The sequence below is a fragment of the Drosophila kikkawai genome, chromosome 3R, assembly GCF_030179895.1.
Source record: "Drosophila kikkawai strain 14028-0561.14 chromosome 3R, DkikHiC1v2, whole genome shotgun sequence".
In the NCBI taxonomy this organism is placed as follows: Eukaryota; Metazoa; Arthropoda; class Insecta; order Diptera; family Drosophilidae; genus Drosophila; species Drosophila kikkawai.
Window position 1 is genome coordinate 8,915,217 of NC_091731.1, and position 20,108 is coordinate 8,935,324.

Sequence of the window (20,108 nt, forward strand, 5' to 3'; positions counted from 1 at the left end):
CCGGACGCCACTGGCCCCAACTTTGGATGCGACAAATGCCACTTCTGGGCATTGGCACTTGCCAACTTGCGGACAGCTTGTTAGGGAAGGACGGCTAACGAGCAAATTGATTGAAAAGTGCTCAAAACTAAGGGAAATCCAAGTCCAAGTCCAAGTGTGAACAATGCAGCAAAAATAAAATTCGTAAATTTGGGCAGTCAGGAGAGAGGAATTCCCCCCATTGATTTAAAAAAATTTCCGTGGAATCGATAGACATATGTCTCTCATCTTGCCCTGATGAGAATTGAAGGTCCTGCACCCCACATCCGGGCAGATATGACAACAATGTCGATGACGACAGAGCCGAGCAGATTATGTGGCAAAAGGAGGCAATGCCAAAGCACTCGAAGAAATTATGTTAAGTGACTCGGGCAAGACAAACACACAGGCGGCTCACGGCGCTGCAGCCCTGGTCGGCGGGGGAGAGGATATTTGCCTGTCCTATATATAGGATATGCACAAACATTCGCAGCCGATAGTTCCTTGTTCCCGCCACATTAAAGTCTGCGATTCTGGTGGCTTTCACTTTTGGTTCTCCAACCATCGCTCGGAAAGGAACTCGTCCTCCCATACATGCATCGCGTCAAGCATCCTGCATCCTTCGTTGGTGAACTTTCGCTTCGTGCCTGGCAACGTTTTAAATTCAAATCTGTTCGCCTCCAACTGTCAGTTGTCAGCGAAAGTTCGAACGGCCAAGACGTTCAAAACGGAAAGAAATCTTGCGAAAAATTTCAGTCAGCTATTAAATGAGAATTTTGAAAAAATACTTATCCAAGCCTGGTATACTTTTCCACACATAACTGAATTTTCCGAGTATTTAAAAAAACGCCGAGTTCTTAAAGAGTTGTATTTTCAAAAATGCCATCAAGTGCGTCGAGCTGATGGTTATGTAATCTCGGTGAAGATTCCAGAAAACCATCAGAAACTAGTGCAGTAATATCGGAAACAAAAAGAAAAGTCATTTTCCAACTGTGAAGAGAATTCTGAACTGATCAGCAAATTGTGTAAGATGTTTATATTCTGTATTTCTTTTAAATGGTTTATAGCTAACATTGACTTTTTATACACAACATTCATAAGAACTGGAACATGATTTAGTGACAGGTTAAAACGTGACTTAAATAAATAATTGTATAAAAAAAAAAAATATAAATTGTAGACCATGTTTAATCGCAAAGTTATAGACATTCATATTTTTAATTTTTTTTATTACGAATCAAAGAATCTTTTTGAATTACAAATGATATAATTTTATATTGAAGAACAAAATCATTTACAATAAAACGGATGTACCCTATGTTTAGTAAAGTAAGCCCCTAATTTGTAGAGATATGTATTAATATGACTCTTATTCTAAGGAGAAAGCAATTTGTACCTATTTAAAAAAGTGTTTTTTCGTTAGAATAAGAGTAGAAGACGGAACTAAGAATAAATAAAAATAATCTGAAAATCGAATCAACATTACTTTGTTTCTTTTTAACTAGAAACGCATGTAACTTAAGCTATTATTATTGAAATCAGAGCTGTCTTAGCAGCTTACGGGTTGCTATTAAAAATATATATAGATATTTATTATGTATAATAATTATGAGAAAGATAACTATTTTTGGACTCTACAACAAATTTTAAGCTTATATAATAAATTTTAAAAATCTTAAAAAACAAGAAAGGAAGCTAACTTCGGCACGCCGAAGTTTGTATACCCTTGCAGATTGGTTTTTATGTTTATATTATAGATTTAAATGCTGAAAACACTTACAAAAACAGAGTTTCATTACATTTTACCTATACTTATTATGTTTACAGTTTGACAGTTACAGTTTTACATTCCCAGCTTTACATTTTCTCTACATTTACAGATCGTTTATATGGCAGCTGTATGATATAGTTGTCGGATTTTTATGAAATTTATACCAAAATTCTAGAATAATAAAAAAAGCTTATATCTCAGAGTAGATAAACATACGATGAAAAACAACGAAGCTATAATTTTTTTCCTATTTATTTCTCGATCGTTCCTATGGCAGCTATATGATGTAGTCGGCCGATTTGCATAAATTTTTTACCAAAATTCAGAAATAATATAAAATGGCCATATCTAAAAAATGGAGCAAAATTTTTGAAAAACAGCAAAGTTATAAATTTTTTTCTAGAAATGTATCGTACATTTGTATGGCAGCTATATGATATAGTCGTCCGATCCGGCCCGTTCCGACATATATAGCAGTGAGAGTATATAGAAGACTATATGCAAAGTTTCATTCAGATAGCTTTAAAACTGAGGGACTAGTTTGCGTAGAAACAGACAGACAGACAGACGGACAGACGGACAGACGGACAGACGGACAGACGGACAGACGGACATGGCTAGATCGACTCGGCTGTTGATGCTGATCAAGAATATATATACTTTATAGGGTCGGAAACGTCTCCTTCACTGCGTTGCAAACTTCTGACTGAAATTATAATACCCTGCAAGGGTATAAAAATGTGCAAACTTAGGTACAAATCACAAAAAAATCTGTATTTACTAACAAGCAGGGACCGTAAATAATGATTATCAATGTTTTCTTTAAACAAAAAAATCATACACTTGGAAAAGTCGCACAAAGAAACGAATTATACCAATCGGCTACAATTTGGATGCTCTTTCGAGATAACCAATGATTGATGAAATCTAAATTTTTTATATAATAAACCAATTTTAATTATTAATTTTTGAGTTTTATTTACTCGCTCAAAGAATAATAATTATTATTTTGAGCGAAAAAAGTTCGATCAAAAAATAATGATCATTTTTTGAGCGATATTTTTTCGCTCAGAATTTCGCTCAATGTGTAATAACTTCTTTCTGCGAGGTTTCTTCGAAATTTTTTCGCTCAAAATAATAATTATTATTCTTTGAGCGATGAAGTAAATATAAAATTATAATTGTTAATGGCAAGCGAAATATATTAAAATCAATAGATAATCATTAATCGTTGATTTTTATTTTTTCACTTATAATGATTACGTGCCCTGCTGACAAGTGATCTGAAATTCATCGGATATCCTTAACGTTTGATAGCCTTAGTCGATTTTATGTTGATTTCAATTAGTTAACATATTATTTATCAGGTTCCTAAAAAACCTAACTAAAATTATTCAAAATTTAAATATATTGATTCTTTAAGTTGGCCCAATTTCCCAACCAGAAGGGGAACTACAGACTTCTGCCTCGCCAAGTACCGCGGCAATTGTCCTTGTCTAATGGGGGCTCTGCAGCATTGGCAGGATTCTTTCATTGCCCGCTTTCTTCTTCACGTTCGCCATGTGAGTGGGGGCGAGGGGCGTGGCAGGCATAGGCATCCTGCGAGCGCATAGAAAGGCGCATGGGCCACTTAAGGCACGGCTCTCCAGCCTCCAGCCACCTCCCATCTCCTAACCGCCCCTCGAGTGGCTTTAATTGTGAATTAAGACGGTATTGTGCAGCGAGCGACTGGGACGGCGACAGGTACCGCTGCCAGGGTTGCCAAACCCCGGTGGGCTGCGACATCAGTCAATGCCGAGGCTATCTATTGTCGAGGGCAACTGTCCCTTTGTCTCGGTCCGATTCTCCCCCCATTTTATTTACTTTGTTAAGCGGCATAATTGTTGCTATTTTCGTGCCAATCGCTCTCGATGCACTGCCAATGCCAGGGGGACTCTTCGAGTGCCTGCTCTCGCCTTTGATCCTGCCCACCTGATGGCAAGGTCAAGGCAGAGACCTGGGAATCGCTTCAATTTGTTTGCTAGTCGGTGTCACCTCCATTGTACAGGAAGAGCCCTGAAACGGTGAATGATATTATGAATAATACTTATCGAAAACAAGTGTTCAGGAAGGATTTATATTAACCGATTGTTGTTAGTGTAAGTATTGTATTGATATCCTTGAATCCATTTCATTGAATGTTATACCTAGTGATAGTTCCTAGGGAAATTACTATTTAAATTACTACTATATCCTTGGTCTAATGGGATTGTATTGAGAAAAATTCTATACTATACTAGCAGACCCGACCCGCTTTGCTGGGCCCGTACTAATTATAGTTGACCCGGCAAACACTGTTTTGTCATGCATATTATTTGTAGGAAACAATACGGAAACAATGAGCATATTACAGAGTTGTCAGTAAATAAAATATTAAACCTTCAACAGTAATCTTAATATATAAAAATCTCCTGTCACTATGTTTGTTCGCTATAGACTCCTAAACCGCTTCCTCTGCTTGTTCAATAAAATGATACTGGCATCGGGTCGTTACGCGCTCTTCACAATTGCCCATAAAATAAATTTGAAGAAATTTCGGATTATCATCAGGCATCAATAATCCAATTTTGTGGTACATCTGGCCTTGTATTTTGAATGTAGTTTCAAAATTACGTCCATCGGATGCAAGATCACAAATTTTAGTGGCCCCAAATGACGTCATTTGGAAGCCACTATTAAATTTGCGTATTTTACGCAAAAATAATTTTGAGTCATTTGAATTTCCAGCAAGAAGGGATAATAAAGGTTCTGGCGGAGCAAGTAGAGGTTGCAAAACGACTTTTCCTGCTGCGCAGCACATACCGGCAGTTTCATTCCGAAATTTAAACGCCTGACAATATTGACATACTTTGTCCATTCCACCGATAGCAATTTTTGAATGCGCAAAGTAGTTAATATCTGGTGCATATTCAAAAGCAAGACGAACGAATGATGTACGAACTAATGAGCGACTGTTCCGCTGCCTTTGTCGTACTTGTGCTCGTACTATACATATCTATGTTTCTATCTCGAGCCGCCCTGATTCTCGTAATATTCTGCTGCAGACGTTCGCTACGCTGTTCCTGGGATTCTTGTGCACGACCTTCTGCTGTCCTAATTCTTTGAGCTCTATTTCTTGAATTGACTTGTTCTGCCACTCTGCTGCTTACGTTGTTGAGATTCGATCTTTTCGGTGGCACTTTGCTGAAAATATTATCTTACCTTCTTAATGTATTTCAAATGATAATTTAGAGACTCACCACTTATAAACACAAAACAATAATTATGAATGACAAATGACAATAAAAGAAAAGACATTCTGACGAAATGCGATTTATTGAAATAATATATTACAAAATATGTAATACGTGAAGAACCGCTCAACCAATTTGGTGCAAACTCATCAACAAAATAGCCCGAGCAAAGCATAAAGATTTGGTTAAATAAGCACACTAAATTCCATAAGAATCGGTAAAGCCGTTTCGGAGGAGTGCATAAAAAAAGAAGATTCCTCCTTGTTCTGCCGAAACTGCCATGATGTAAAAGATCTTAGCTATCCTATCTCTCAAGTTGAACCAAACTGCATAAGCACACTAAATTTCATGAGAATCGGTAAAAACGTTTCGGAGGAGTGCATAAAAAAATAAGATTCCTCCTTGCCCTGCCGAAACTGCCATGATGTAAAACATCTTAGCTATCCTATCTCTCAAGTTGAACCAAACTGCATAAGCACACTAAATTCCATAAGAATCGGTAAAGCCGTTTCGGAGGAGTGCATAAAAAAAGAAGATTCCTCCTTGTTCTGCCGAAACTGCCATGATGTAAAAGATCTTAGCTATCCTATCTCTCAAGTTGAACCAAACTGCATAAGCACACTAAATTCCATAAGAATCGGTAAAGCCGTTTCGAAGGAGTGCATAAAAAAGAAGATTCCTCCTTGTCCTGCCGAAACTGCCATGATTAGCTATCCTAACTCTCAAGTTGAACCAAACTGCATAAGCGCACTAAATTTCATGAGAATTGGTAAAGCCGTTTCGGAGGAGTGCATAAAAAAATAAGATTCCTCCTTGTCCTGCCGAAACTGCCATGATGTAAAAAATCTTAGCTATCCTATCTATCAAGTTGAACCAAACTGCATAAGCACACTAAATTTCATGAGAATCGGTAAAGCCGTTTCGAAGGAGTGCATAAAAAAGAAGATTCCTCCTTGTCCTGCCGAAACTGCCATGATTAGCTATCCTAACTCTCAAGTTGAACCAAACTGCATAAGCGCACTAAATTTCATGAGAATTGGTAAAGCCGTTTCGGAGGAGTGCATAAAAAAATAAGATTCCTCCTTGTCCTGCCGAAACTGCCATGATGTTAAAGATCTTAGCTATCCTATCTCTCAAGTTGAACCAAACTGCATAAGCACACTAAATTTCATGAGAATCGGTAAAGCCGTTTCGGAGGAGTGCATAAAAAAGAAGATTCCTCCTTGTCCTGCCGAAACTGCCATTCTGACTGAAAAGCGACAGACAGGATGGATTGACATATTAGTTGGTTGTTAAATCTAATGTCAAATATTATGATTGCGTTCAGAAATTTAACTTAAGATTTATAATTTAACGTTTGTGACAAAACTTAAGATTTATCTTTCGATTTCTATATAGTCTTATTAAAAACAAAAGACAGATTAACAACTGAAGTTAGCTAAAATTAATTTTCTCGAAGCTATATGAAGCTGTGAGACTATGCAATTTTGTCGCGTTCGCGATTCACTTTCACTTTTGTTGAGTTTCGGAACGCGATATTAGATCCTCCAACGCGCATGCGAATTTGAACTTTATACAGCGGTAATAAATTACAAATTGACTCTCCATTTTATTTAGAAAACGTTTGTATGGGAAATAGAAAAATACTGTTTTGAGGATTTTCCCGGCAATTATTCGAATTTTTCTCACCTTTTAAACCTTCCCTAGACCTCCACGAATAATTCAAGACCAAGATAAGATAAATCCGTTCAGCCATTCTCGAGTTTTAGCGAGACTAATGAACAGCAATTGATTTTTATATATATAGATAAAGGCCATAATAGTATTATTGCTTTGTTAGCCCTAGCTTATATGTTTTCGGAGTCCTAGGGCCTTATAACGACAGACAGGATTGATTAAGGCTCAATTTTTAAATTATTTTAATCAATAATATATTACATTTTATACCCTACTAGTTGCTAGGAATATATTTACAAAAAGAAATGCTAACATTAAATACAACCTTTTTCCAATTTCTTCCTTCTTCATTCAAGTGAAGCTTAGAAATGGTGTTTCAAATAATTCTCCTGGTGATCTGCACCATCTGCCTGAAGCATTACGCTAAAGGGGAGTTTCAGTGAGTGGAATCAACGTACGCAAATCTATTTCATATAACAACTTAGCATTTCCTTAAAAACAGGCAAAGTCTGGCCATCACCGACATCCTGCCCGAGGACATCAAGCGATACGATAAGATGCGACCGCCCAAGAAAGAGGGCCAGCCTACGATAGTCTACTTCCATGTGACGGTGATGGGCCTGGACTCCATTGATGAGAACTCGATGACGTACGTGGCAGATGTGTTCTTTGCCCAAACCTGGAAGGACCACCGCCTACGACTGCCGGAGAACATGACCCAGGAGTATCGGTTGCTGGAAGTGGACTGGCTGAAGAACATGTGGCGACCAGACTCCTTCTTCAAAAACGCCAAATCGGTCACTTTCCAGACGATGACCATACCCAACCATTATATGTGGCTGTACAAGGACAAGACGATTCTGTACATGGTCAAGCTGACGCTCAAGCTGTCCTGCATCATGAACTTTGCCATCTATCCGCACGACACCCAGGAGTGCAAGCTGCAGATGGAGAGCCGTAAGAGTTTTTCAACTTGTCGGTAAAAAAATACTATGTTTACAAAAATATCTTTAGTGTCTCACACCACGGACGACCTGATCTTCCAGTGGGACCCCACCACACCACTCGTGGTGGACGAGAACATCGAGCTGCCGCAGGTGGCGCTCATACGTAACGAGACGGCGGACTGTACCCAAGTCTACTCCACTGGCAACTTTACCTGTCTAGAGGTAGTCTTTACTCTCAAGCGGCGCCTGGTGTACTACGTCTTCAACACGTACATACCCACTTGCATGATCGTGATCATGTCGTGGGTCTCCTTTTGGATCAAGCCGGAAGCGGCTCCTGCCCGCGTTACCCTCGGGGTCACCTCGCTGCTCACCCTATCCACGCAGCACGCCAAGTCACAGTCGTCGCTGCCGCCAGTGTCCTATCTCAAGGCCGTGGACGCCTTCATGTCCGTCTGCACGGTGTTCGTGTTCATGGCCCTCATGGAGTACTGTTTGATCAACATCGTCCTGAGTGACACGCCCATACCCAAGCCGATGGCCTATCCACCCAAGCCGGTACCCGGAGATGCAACCAAAAAGGAGGGAGAGGCTGGGGCTCCGCCGGGAGGAAGCAACTCGGCGGGCAGCAAGCAGGCCACCATGCTGCCCCTGGCCGATGAGAAAATTGAAAAGATCGAGAAAATCTTCGATGAAATGACCAAGAATAAGAGGGTACAGTACAGCCTACCAGCTAGCATTAACTACCGAAAAATTTATAATAAATAATTTCCCTAGATTGTGACCACCACTCGTCGTGTGGTTCGTCCCCCACTGGACGCTGATGGTCCCTGGATTCCACGTCAGGAGTCACGCATCATTCTGACCCCGACCATTGCGCCTCCGCCACCGCCTCCGCCGCCGTCGGTGCCCGATCCGGAGTTGCCCAAGCCCAAGCTGACCCCCGCCCAGGAGCGGCTTAAGCGGGCCATCTACATCGATCGCTCCTCGCGGGTCCTGTTCCCCGCCCTCTTCGCCAGCCTTAATGGCATCTATTGGTGTGTGTTCTACGAATATCTGTAAGATCGGCATGCAGATCCCTGACCTCTGACCTGTACATACTATGCTTTCGCCGGCTCTCTCTCTCTCTGTGTCGCTCCATCCGAGTGTTAAACGTTGATTGTTCGCATATATCGAAGCGTATACCGCAAATTTACTTTTAAGCTTTCACGCACAAGCTTTAAGTCAATGAATTTTAAACTTAGTCGATTGTTGAACAAAAAAAAAAAAAAAAAATAGCAAGAAAGAAAACGAGAAAAACACAAGATGCATTACAAATTATCAATTCAATTCCTAAGATGCTTAACGTTAATCACGCGACGTCGCTGTAGCTGCTGTAGATTAAGTGAATTGTAATTTAATGTCTCCAACAAATGCTTTTAATTGTAAATAAATAGAGAAATCATTAAACAATAAGGTCTTAAGGACTCGAGCTTTTCTGGTTGTAAAGATGTACTAAATCCACCGAAGACTAAAGCTCGAAGCTTAGGAATAGCTTTTAAGTTCCACCAAGGGACAAAGCGCGAATTCTGTCAACGGTTCCCCGGTTGGCCTGTATTTTCGCATAATAGTTTCTCAGCCGCTTTGACAGGCAATTCATTTTTTAACACCTTTTTCTTTTTGATTTTTTATTCCTCGGTAGTTATAAGTTTATTTCGCGCTGCTTTTTCTTTTAAAGGTGTCAACATTGGGCCGAACAATGGGCCTGCTCGGATTTCTACGGAGGCACAGACTTATGAATACCCAATTAATTATGTTGGTCACACGCTCTTCTACACTTTTTCCTTTTCACGGTCGTTAGTGACGCCGGAGCAATAAAGCAAAAAGGTTAAAAAACGCAGACAAAATGTACCAATTGAGCCGGAGATAAGATGACATTATGGAGGGGAGATACACAAGATCTGCCAGATCAAAGGCAGAAGATAGATAGTTTGTTGTATTTTCATTAAGGCCTTGTAATTATTTACCACCATCTTATTTCCACTTAAATTTTGTTTAATTTCTGTCGGGTTTCTCCTCTGCATCGTACGACTACCATCAATCATGAGTGTATAGGTTTTTTCGGTTAAACCATTTGCATTTGAAGTAGGCCAGGCCAAAGAGTTCGGTTCGTTTTGGGGAAACCACAGCATGATTCATCCAAAAAGCCACACAGTACTCGATCGATTGCATGGTGGAGGCTTCGCGAGGCGGGAAAACAAGCTAAGGTTGCGCAAATATTAAATATATATTTTTCGGACTGCGGGAATACCTGAGGTTGAGCACTATCTACATATGTGGGCGAGTGCTCAATGCAAATTGGCTCTTGGGTTCATTGAGTTTGCAGTTCAAGGGAACTCTCTATATGGCTAACATATTAATTTATAAAACTATATAGATTAGAATTGTAAGAGAGAGCGATAGTGTGACTGAGAGAGAGCGCTGAGGCTCCAGCCCAAGCTCCTCAAGTCTGAAGAAAGTAAAAATCCAGCTGACAACCTCGCGGCTACCGTCGCGCCTCTTAAGCTCCCCCGCAACCGTCGGCCTGCATCGCTGCCGATCTTCCACAACAAAAGCCGAAACGAAAACGAAACGAAATGCTCCAGCGACAATACCCACAGTGGAGTTAAGGCCAAAAGCTGCCTGAAAACGACGCCACAAAATGTTATGTTGTTGCTGGCCGTGTGTCTTCGGCTCTGGGCCCGCGTCGCGTTTTGTCTTCTGCATTTTCAGTTTCAATTTCAGTCGAACTCGGGCAGCAACGGCACACGGAAGCAGGCCGCTCCACTCCGCTCGAAACCCCAAAAATAAGCCCTCTAGAGGTCCGAAATCGTAAAATAAACTGCAATTGGACTACAGTCAATAACACTCGTTGGTGATTTAATTCGAGCAAAAGGCGTAAAAGTGAAATTTTTGCATTTTTCACCGAAACCGTTTCGCAATCGGAGCGGCGGGAAATAAAAATAAATATTACAAAATTCAATTAAAGCAATTGCCAGTTCGTAAAAAGTTAACGCCAAGGCTAAATTGTGGCCCAAGTCAGGCCAAGATATTGAAACCGAAAAAATAAAAAAAACGTCGCCGCTGCTTAACACTTTTTAACACTTTCATTTTCGTTCAGAGTCGTTTTCGTTGGGTTCGTTCGTCATCGCGTCGCCGTTCGTCGAGTGTGTTAAATAATAGTAAACAAAAAGTGAACGAGACTACCTAAAATTGTCGGCAAATGTTAAACGGCTTTTGTAAACTGAAAACGGAAACTGCATTTTAAGCATTCGGAGTTCGGCAAGATGCAGACGACGCCATTTCTGCTCTGCCTGGGTTGGTATTTACAATAAAAACAATAGATAAAACCACGGGAACTGGGGCCCAAAATTAACGCATAATTAACCTAGTTTCGGGCATCTCAAAATCGGTTTAAAAGGTGTTGTAACCATTTATGTGCGGCTTATGGTTGATTTGTGCTAATGTGCTGCGCAAAAAATAAATAAATAAATGGGCGAGGGAAAACAAAAGACTTAGGCAACGAACTCGAATGCAGCCGATGATGCGAGGGCTTCTTCGATCACTATTCGTGCAACGCGCGGGCCTGCTTGCAACTTTCCTTTGCCCACCACTCGGTGGTGCCAATAAAGCTTCCGCTCGGTGACGTCAGAGCCGAAAGAAACCAGCTGGCATGCAAATCACACACACCACACATACACATAGATGCGGCGACACCAAGGCCAATCGTGGATCTCCCCGCGTCCCAAGTACACCTTCGTACGTGTTTCTCGGTATTATAGCAGAGCCAGGCCCGATCATCTATTATGCAACTTTAAACACTAAAAAAGAGCTAAGAAAAACTTGTCACCGCCGCCGTCTGTTGGTGGGTTTGCTGGTGCCAAAAACTCCAGTCCCGGCGGGTTTTAGATGCCGCCTGACCATGAAGTGTTCAATTTAATGTTATCCCCGCGGATTCGGAAGTTAGTGCGACCAAACGGCCGCCAGTTTCTCTTCCCGTCCACTGCGCCCCTCTGCGGATTAGTTGGTACTTTTCCAGCGTTGCTGCCAATGCCTTTCTTGGATTATTTTCACTTTCGTTGGCCAAGCAATTACTGGAAAATCTCTTGGCAGGAGCTTACGAAACTGCCGGCTGGCTCTTAATTGGATTACGGCTGGAGTTAACACTCAGGCTTGCTGTTACTCTAGGGGTTGCCAAAACTGTGTTTAATTTGAGATGATTCCATTTCCAAGACTAAACTAGTAAACTTTCCCAAAGTAATTCTTTATTTAATTGTCATTACGATTTCTATAACATTGCTTTTAAGTTTTAAATAGTTTGTATACTATTAAAAAAGTCTCTTTTGTTTAGGAATGTTAAAAAACAACATTATAACATGAGGGTTAGATAAAAGCAGGCATTTAGTATCTGGTTTTGACTTAAAACTGTTTATTTCGACTAGAAGTTAGCGACTATTTAAATTGTTTATAGCCGTAAGCCAACATTTATGGGCGCACCTTAATGTGCGGCCTAACGGTACTAAATTTTATAACGAGCATTACTTAAAACTAGAACGAAAACGATTTATTTCCCAACTTTCATTCTCAAAAATCAGTTTTCCAAGACATCCAATAAAAGATAAGGTATTTTTAAAATATTGGATGCTAAATCGAATTCAATGTAATTTTTCTTTTCATTTTCTTTCGCCGCACTTTGTGACACTTTTTTGGGTCAAAATGCAAAAAAAATCCGAATAATGAACAATGAACCGAAAGGAGAGCACGCTTAAATGTGGCGAATGTGCTTACACTGTCTAGGGCCCTCGGGGCATTCACTTTTTCCCAAGAAATCATTTCTATATAAGCCCTATAATTGGCCAGCACTTCATTGTGTTGGGGCGCGCACAACCATGCCGGCAGCTGAAACACAAAATAAAGCATTGCCATTTGGTATGGGCAATTTTATTCCAAGTGAAAGTGGCAAAGTTGCAGTGCACACCTCGAAAAATGTTAATGAGCAGCCGCGCTCGGGGATCTGGCATAAAAGCAAAACAAGAAAACATCAAAATAAAAGCAGAAAGAGGCGATATTAAACCGTAACGGTAGCAGCTTAACCCAAATCACTGCAGATAATCAATATTGTTTTCCTTCCGAGCTGTGAGGTGAAATCTTTATGTTTATCCCGACCTTGAGGGGCGCTGCATCGTCCACTTACATAAAGAATAGCCCGCGAGGAAGTTCCTCTTCGGAGAGATCTTTCCAGTGGAAAAATGTCAAGTCATTAAGCCAACCGCGAGGAGGCGAACGAAAAAAAAATACAAAGCAAACCAAGCCAAACGGACTCCGATTATGTCACGGCAGCCAAGCAAAGTAAACACACTGCTAAATAAACATTAAGCGCTTCAGTTGAACGACAACAGAAAGGGGTTAAGTGGGGCGGACAGGGGGAACAGGGTGACGGAGGGTACTGGAGTCATAACCGGCGACATACTTTCCCATTTAAGGGACAAGGGGGCGGATGCGTAATGCCAATTTGTGACATTATTCAACAAACGTACGATTTTGCATAGGGCCATTGTTCAATTCGAAGTGAGCTAGGTCAGTTAGGAGCTAGCGGATCTCGAGTGCTTCCTGCTTTCAAGCAGACAGCGCGTTTCATAACTAACCACTAGCTGGCAGTTCAATTATAAATTAAATGTTTAATTATAGGATTAAGATTTTGTTGTTCAAGTATGAGTAATTGCAAAAAATTATTACTATATTTACGTTATCAGGCAAAATCAAACAGCTTAAAAAATATAATTGCATATATATTCAACTATTAGTTGTAGTTTCTGGGGCGACATATTTCAAATAATATCCCTATCATCATTAAAATGGAAAATATGCAATAAGCGTTGCTCATATTTTTACTTTACTGTTTAATTTGTCGAATATAATTTACGAACTAATAAAGTCTCCTTCTCCTTCCAGTACTCACCGCTGGAACGTTACTCCCTGCTGGAGCACAAGCCGAAGATGCCCTGGATGAGGAGCAGCCTCTTCACCTGACCAACGACGGTAAGTGCGACCAGGATGCGCATCGCTGCCACGGACATTCACAACTTTAACTCTTAAGGCAGCGTCTTTTTTTCAGCCGCACCTGCACGACCGGCGCCTTGGCCGCCAGCTCAGTGAGGACTTGGGCCTGAGCCAGAGCTCGGCCAGCACGGGGAGTGGCTCTTCCGCCAGCAGCCAGTCCAGCTCTGCCTACGATGATGATGAGGACGACGACGACGACGTCGAGGGCTCCAGCGAGTACTATGACAGCGATGAGGAGCAGACTGAGGGCAGCAACGAGTCCCTGCCACGACAGCTCTCCCAGTCCACCTTTAAGCGCATATCGGAGACCCTGGGGGCACTAAACCATGTGGGCCACATGTTGGTGGACATAACTCGCGGCGGACAAGATCAAAACAAGGCGGAGGGTGTGGAGAAGAGTGAGGACAAGGTCCAACAAGCTGATAGCTCTGCCAGCTCTACTTTAAGTAGTACCACTGAGGTGACAACGTCTTCAACATCCTCACCTCTGGGGAAATCAGAAGCCATTCCTGGAGTCTCTGGGAAACTACTGGATACTCTGCCAATAACACTATCCGCCAATAGTTTACTGCCAGCTGGCAAGCCGGCCAACTTGAGCGTTGTCCAGGTCGCTACCAAAAGGGTCGGGCTGGACGACCATTCGCCCATGTTCGTGGAGAACAAGGAGCTGAAGCTAAAGAAGAAAAAGAAGAAGAATAAGAACAAGCAGAAGGTAAAGAAACCCAATGAGGAGGCAGTCCAAAACCAAGCGGTTCAGGGAGCCCAGCAGTCCCAGCAGAAGATCAAGATTCCCACAACGCCGCGCACAACAACCAGCACTTCGACCGCAGCATCTCCCACCACTCTGAGGCCCCTGGATCAGCTGGCGGTGGCCAGTGATGAGGCGGGAACCGCCAAGGATGTTGAGAACTACTGCAAGACGCCGAGTGGAAGACCAGGACGTTGTGAGGATCTGAGCAGCTGCCCGGCCTTGCTGCTGAATCTGAGCAGCTTGAGGGAGTCGCTGTGTTTCAAAAGCCTCTTCGTTCCCGGAGTGTGCTGTCCATTGTCCTCGTCCGCCGCATCATCCGATAGCTCTACCGTGTTGACCACCCAAAGGCCTCTGAAGCTGACCACACGACCACCTCTGATTACCACGACTACAAAGGCTTCCCAGCCGACCAAAAGAACGACACTGCGACCCACGACTCGACCCACATCGGGACTAGTGCTCATTCCCCAAAAGAAGCCACCAACGACGACGACGACCACGACGACAGAGGTGCCGCTGGAGCCCGAGGGTCTGGATGAGATTGGAAACAACATCGTAGACCCCGACGAGTGCGGCCAGCAGGAGTACTCAACGGGTCGTATCGTTGGTGGAGTGGAGGCCCCCAACGGACAGTGGCCTTGGATGGCGGCAATTTTCCTTCATGGTCCCAAGCGAACGGAGTTCTGGTGCGGCGGCTCCCTGATTGGCACCAAGTACATCCTGACGGCGGCGCATTGCACCCGCGATTCTCGCCAGAAGCCGTGAGTGCTAAGGATTAGATGAAGTTACCATCGATATTAACATCTGGTTTCTTCCTGTCTTTTTTAGGTTCGCCGCGCGACAATTCACTGTGCGGCTGGGTGACATTGATCTTTCCACGGACGCAGAACCCTCTGATCCCGTGACCTTTGCCGTTAAGGAAGTGCGCACCCACGAGCGGTAGTTACCTTCACTTAAACCCATTGAATATAGAGTAATCCTATGGATTTGTGTTTCAGCTTCTCCCGAATTGGCTTTTATAACGACATTGCCATCCTGGTGCTGGACAAGCCGGTACGAAAATCCAAGTACGTGATCCCCGTGTGCCTACCAAAGGGCCTTCGTATGCCGCCCAAGGAGCGCCTGCCAGGACGTAGGGCCACCGTCGTGGGCTGGGGCACCACATACTACGGCGGCAAGGAGTCCACTAGCCAGCGGCAGGCGGAGCTGCCCATCTGGCGGAACGAGGACTGCGATCGTAGCTACTTCCAGCCCATCAACGAGAACTTTATCTGCGCAGGTTATTCGGATGGCGGAGTTGATGCCTGCCAGGTCAGTCAATGCAGTTGATCTGGTCTAAGGGAGACATTTATTTTCCATATATTCTTTTAATTGTAAAAGGGCGACTCTGGCGGTCCGCTAATGATGCGATATGACTCGCACTGGGTCCAGCTGGGAGTAGTTTCCTTTGGCAACAAGTGCGGTGAACCTGGCTATCCAGGTAAGTTACTTATATACAGATATCCTTGGCTATTACTATAACATTATTTTCTTATAGGTGTCTACACGCGCGTCACCGAATATCTGGACTGGATACGCGATCATACGAGGGACTGATCTTCCAGACGATCCACCCGATCCACCTTAGCCGTAACTGTAGCCTAAATTTAGGTAACACTAGTCTATGTACTCTTAATGCCCCTTCCCTGCTCTACCTGTTCTATGTGCAGTGTCTTATTTATTAACCGCAGCCCATTGCTCCGATGTGTAGCATTTGTTGACTAAATTATTAAATATTTAAAGATTATAAATAAAGTGTGTGAAGAAAATGTCTTTGATTGTAAAAATATGTTAAGTGGGTTAAACAAAAACTAAAACCACTTGCGAAAAGGCACTGGTCAGTAACCTTGGTATTGTATATGTAAGTATGTACATACTATATATCGACGCATTTTCGCGAAAGTATCGTATGTCGCTTTTTTTCGAAATTGAGATTTTAATGCAAAATTGTTAGGCACCTAATGTCTCACTACCCTGTGAAATATTATAACTGAAAACCCTATAGTTCCGATAAAAATTAAGTTTCAATTTTGTCTTTTCTATAGTGCTTCCTAAGAGATTAAAGCACAAAAAAGCTTCTCCTGTAAAATTGGATTTTTCGACATACGATACTTTCGCGAAAATGCGTCGATATGACCTTATCCGGACATCCAAGTAAGTAAACTACAGATGAGACCTCCTCGACTGTGACATACCAGGCAATCAAAGCTTTCTTTGTTAATTTAAAAGAGTGCATTTTGTATATTAGAAACTATTTTCCCCATCTACCCAATTCTTAAGGGTTAATTGTTAAAGAAAATTACACTTGGTTCGCCTCTGCTGGGTGCAGCATGTACAAGTGCAAGTAAAGTTGATTTATTTGTTTTATTACAAAAGGAATTGAACCGATTCAATAAGGATTCATATTGAGGTGACCGTAAGTACACACGAAAAATATTCGAGAATAGGACGAACAAGAGAGACATAAAGACGTTTTGTGGTGTAAGGATCGTCAAACTCCTTAGATCAATGCTTGACAAAGGCAAAAACCCCTTTAGCTTTACCGACAATTAAATCAATATGGTCGGTAAAGTTTAAGTTGAGGGTAAACAGAACTCTGACAGAATGGATGCGTTAAAGATCACTCGTCCCCATTGAATATTTTGCTAAGAATAAATTTTTTCGAAAGAAAGACATTTACATTTAGAGCTCTTGAGAAACAGCAAATTGTTAATGCATCAGAACTGCATGTTATTCAAGTCAATTTTCAAAAGCATATAAGAGTCTGAGTTCGTAAGTGCACACATCGTCACGTCAGAATGAAGAACCACATCCGGTAAGTCGTTATTAAAAATGACAAACAGAAGTGGTACTTCTAAAACGCCCGAAGTTACGTGGACACGGTTAAAAAATAAACCCTTGAAAGCTACTCTTTGAGTTCGGTTCGATAAGTTCATAAGTAGCGATCCATTAGTGTGATGCATTAGTCAACAAAACTGGGAATCCCAAGAGTACAAGTTTTCCAACAGCAGGAGGCAGTTCACCGAATCAAAGGCTTTGCTGAAGTCTGTAAAGATAACGTCAGTTTGGGAGTTGTTTTTATATAAACACGTTTCTAATGACAGCACTAAACTAAAGAAGGTTTGTGGTAGATTTTATATTTTTAAAATACTTTCACAGAGATCTCCTATTTTGTATATCTACATTTTGGCTTTCCATGAAAATTAATCTGAACAAGAAAGGAAGCTAACTTCGGCACGCCGAAGTTTCTATACCCTTGCAGATATTATTTCATTACATTTTACCTACGTATACTTATTATGTTTACAGTTTGACAGTTACAGTTTTGCATTCCCAGCTTTATATTTTATCTACATCTACCGATCGTTTATATGGCAGCTATATGATATAGTTGTCCGATTTTTATGAAATTCGTACCAAAATTCTGAAATAATAAAATAAGACTATATCTCAGAGTAGATGAAAATACGTTGAAAAACAACGAAGTTATAATTTTTTTCTATTAATTTCCTGATCGTTCCTATGGCAGCTATATGATATAGTCGTCTGATTTTCATAAAATTTTTACCAAAATTCAGAAATAATATAAAATGGTCATATGTAAAAAATAGTGCACATATGTTGAAAAACAGCTAAGTTATAATTTTTTTTCTAAAAATTTATTGAACATTTGTATGGCAGCTATATGATATAGTCGTCCGATCCGGCTCGTTCCGACATATATAGCAGTGAGAGCATATAGAAGACTATATGCAAAGTTTCATTCAGATAGCTTTAAAACTGAGGGACTAGTTTGCGTAGAAACAGACAGACGGACAGACAGACAGACAGACAGACAGACAGACGGACAGACGGACAGACGGACAGACGGACATGGCTAGATCGACTCGGCTGTTGATGCTGATCAAGAATATATATACTTTATAGGGTCGGAAACGTCTCCTTCACTGCGTTGCAAACTTCTGACTGAAATTATAATACCCTGCAAGGGTATAAATATATCGAAGGGTTGGTAAACCTTCTCAGTCTCTGACAAATATTTTCTGTTTGTATCATTTTATATAACAATAAACGGTCGTGTTTTGTTTATTGTAATTTGTTTTTTTTTTTAGCTAGTTACATGACCAGTGATGTAACGGAAGTCAATGAAACGAAACTAATTGATTGGTGATTTACAATAGCGATCAACGACTAGAACGAAATTGAACGCCGTAAACAAACGTGAGCAATGCATTAAGTTTTTTTTCGCCGGTTCTCTCTTTCCCATGACTTGCTCTTTAAAAAAACTACATTGTTCAAATAAGCGCTCATTTGGCATTAAGCTTTCATAGCTGACGGACGCGATAGGTTTCCCTCCAACCGGCAAAGTGCGTCTATTGCCAGCTCTTGCGATAATTCATCAATTCGGCAGTTCAAGGTGTTCCTACAAGTACTTAAATTACAATCTCTACTTACTGTGATGATTTACTACATTTATAAATCATAATATTGTATTATTAGTGCGCTGATAATCGGCAATTTCACATTGTTGCTGCTGCTGTGCGTGAGACTAGAAAGCTTCGTGTGTTTTGTTTATGCATAGCTTTTTTGGCTAAACGCGTGGTAAGTACCTGAGTATCGGAAAAGTAAGAGAAAAAGCTCACTTATAAGGGAGGGCTGTTATGGATATTGGGGGAGAGGAGTCAAAAAGGTCATTCTGGTTTTAAGTTGGCTCTGAAAAAGCTGAGTCACTGCGAAATGGAAGGGGAGCATAGCTTATTTTACATAAAATATTTTTCCTCACTTGTGCTGTTCAGTGTAAATGCACGAGCTTTAAGCTACAGCATACATGGTTATGTTATAATACGAAGTAAAAGCTTTATGCTTCTGTTATTTAAACTATGTTAGCAATTATTGGAGTTTTTCCGGCGATTTTCAGTCGGTTTTATTAAAAAAATTAAAATATACGCATTTGTATTTTAAGTGCTACACGATAAGCTTGTGGCTTACGGTTTTCTCATACTTACAATTACTCAGCGCTTTGCAGATAATTCGTCATTTAAACGGAAAATCATTAAAATAATTATAGTGGGGCAGTTGTATAATTTCCGATATAATTTCTTAAAAAAAAATTTTTTTTTGTTAAATATTTCATAATTTTTTCGTAATCTGATAACTTAAAGCATAACCGATTCTTTACATAATTTGATGAAAATGTATTCGATTTCAAGTTAACTTTATAAAATGAAATAAAAATAAACAAAAAAGTCCATCTTGTTCCCGCCCGGGTTCGAACCGGGGACCTTGTGCGTGTGAAGCACACGTGATAACCGCTACACTACGGAAACGCTTGGAGATCGGGTGCTTAAGAGCTCATGAAAAGCTAACGAGCTGCTATTCCAAACACCGTTTCTATTTATAGACCGTAATTATAATTTAATAGCGCAGAAAAACTTGTATTGAAGTAGTAATGGTTAGGAAAAACATTTGCGCTTAAATACTGCTGCCTGGTTTGTTTATGAACTTGAAAGGGAAATTATAGTTAAATGCGGACAATGCACACTGTTAAATCATAG

General features: G+C 41.1%; 3 protein-coding genes and 1 non-coding gene across 7 annotated transcripts in view; 3 read left to right on the top strand and 1 right to left on the bottom strand.

Moving 5' to 3' along the window:
• The first annotated feature begins 334 nt into the window (after positions 1-334).
• On the top strand, positions 335-9,487 carry ort (ora transientless). 3 transcript variants are annotated; one of them, XM_070287288.1, is made up of 6 exons: positions 335-1,043; positions 7,095-7,177; positions 7,241-7,695; positions 7,753-8,399; positions 8,463-8,722; positions 9,403-9,487. In XM_070287288.1, exons 2-6 carry the CDS (start codon positions 7,107-7,109, stop codon positions 9,461-9,463), a joined length of 1,494 nt encoding a protein of 497 aa, XP_070143389.1. In that variant the 5' UTR covers positions 335-1,043; positions 7,095-7,106; the 3' UTR covers positions 9,464-9,487. The 3 variants fall into 3 exon arrangements, with proteins under 3 accessions (XP_070143389.1, XP_070143390.1, XP_017032458.1); XM_070287289.1 differs by having other exon boundaries at positions 7,100-7,177; XM_017176969.2 differs by lacking the exon at positions 9,403-9,487 and having other exon boundaries at positions 8,463-9,017.
• Positions 9,488-9,767: 280 nt separating this feature from the next.
• LOC108081762 (transmembrane protease serine 9) lies at positions 9,768-16,251 on the top strand. Its single transcript, XM_017176964.2, has 8 exons — positions 9,768-9,773; positions 10,973-11,021; positions 13,656-13,742; positions 13,805-15,275; positions 15,343-15,453; positions 15,513-15,825; positions 15,895-15,994; positions 16,052-16,251. Exons 1-8 carry the CDS (start codon positions 9,768-9,770, stop codon positions 16,108-16,110), a joined length of 2,196 nt encoding a protein of 731 aa, XP_017032453.2. The 3' UTR covers positions 16,111-16,251.
• A 2,603-nt stretch (positions 16,252-18,854) lies between these two features.
• Positions 18,855-20,108, top strand: part of Naam (Nicotinamide amidase) — a 32,168-nt gene continuing 30,914 nt past the window's right edge. The window contains exons 1-2 of one of the 2 annotated variants that reach the window (XM_017176996.3): positions 18,855-18,982; positions 19,054-19,155. The gene's annotated coding sequence lies outside the window, so the exon portion shown is untranslated. The remainder of the gene's footprint in view (positions 18,983-19,053; positions 19,156-20,108) is intronic. The other variant, XM_017176997.3, reaches the window with a different exon arrangement.
• On the bottom strand, positions 19,808-19,880 carry TRNAV-CAC (transfer RNA valine (anticodon CAC)). Its single transcript has one exon. It is a non-coding gene; the product is annotated as a tRNA-Val (tRNA).

Excerpts from the sequence above, each read along its gene's own strand:
- ort (XM_070287288.1), top strand. The coding sequence starts at position 7,107 with ATGGTGTTTCAAATAATTCTCCTGGTGATCTGCACCATCTGCCTGAAG. Across the intron at positions 7,696-7,752 it reads CAAGCTGCAGATGGAGAGCC|TGTCTCACACCACGGACGAC; the intron begins GTAAGAGTTTTT and ends AAATATCTTTAG. Across the intron at positions 8,723-9,402 it reads AGCCTTAATGGCATCTATTG|GTGTCAACATTGGGCCGAAC; the intron begins GTGTGTGTTCTA and ends TTTCTTTTAAAG.
- LOC108081762 (XM_017176964.2), top strand. Across the intron at positions 13,743-13,804 it reads TCTTCACCTGACCAACGACG|CGTCTTTTTTTCAGCCGCAC; the intron begins GTAAGTGCGACC and ends CTCTTAAGGCAG. Across the intron at positions 15,826-15,894 it reads GCGGAGTTGATGCCTGCCAG|GGCGACTCTGGCGGTCCGCT; the intron begins GTCAGTCAATGC and ends TAATTGTAAAAG.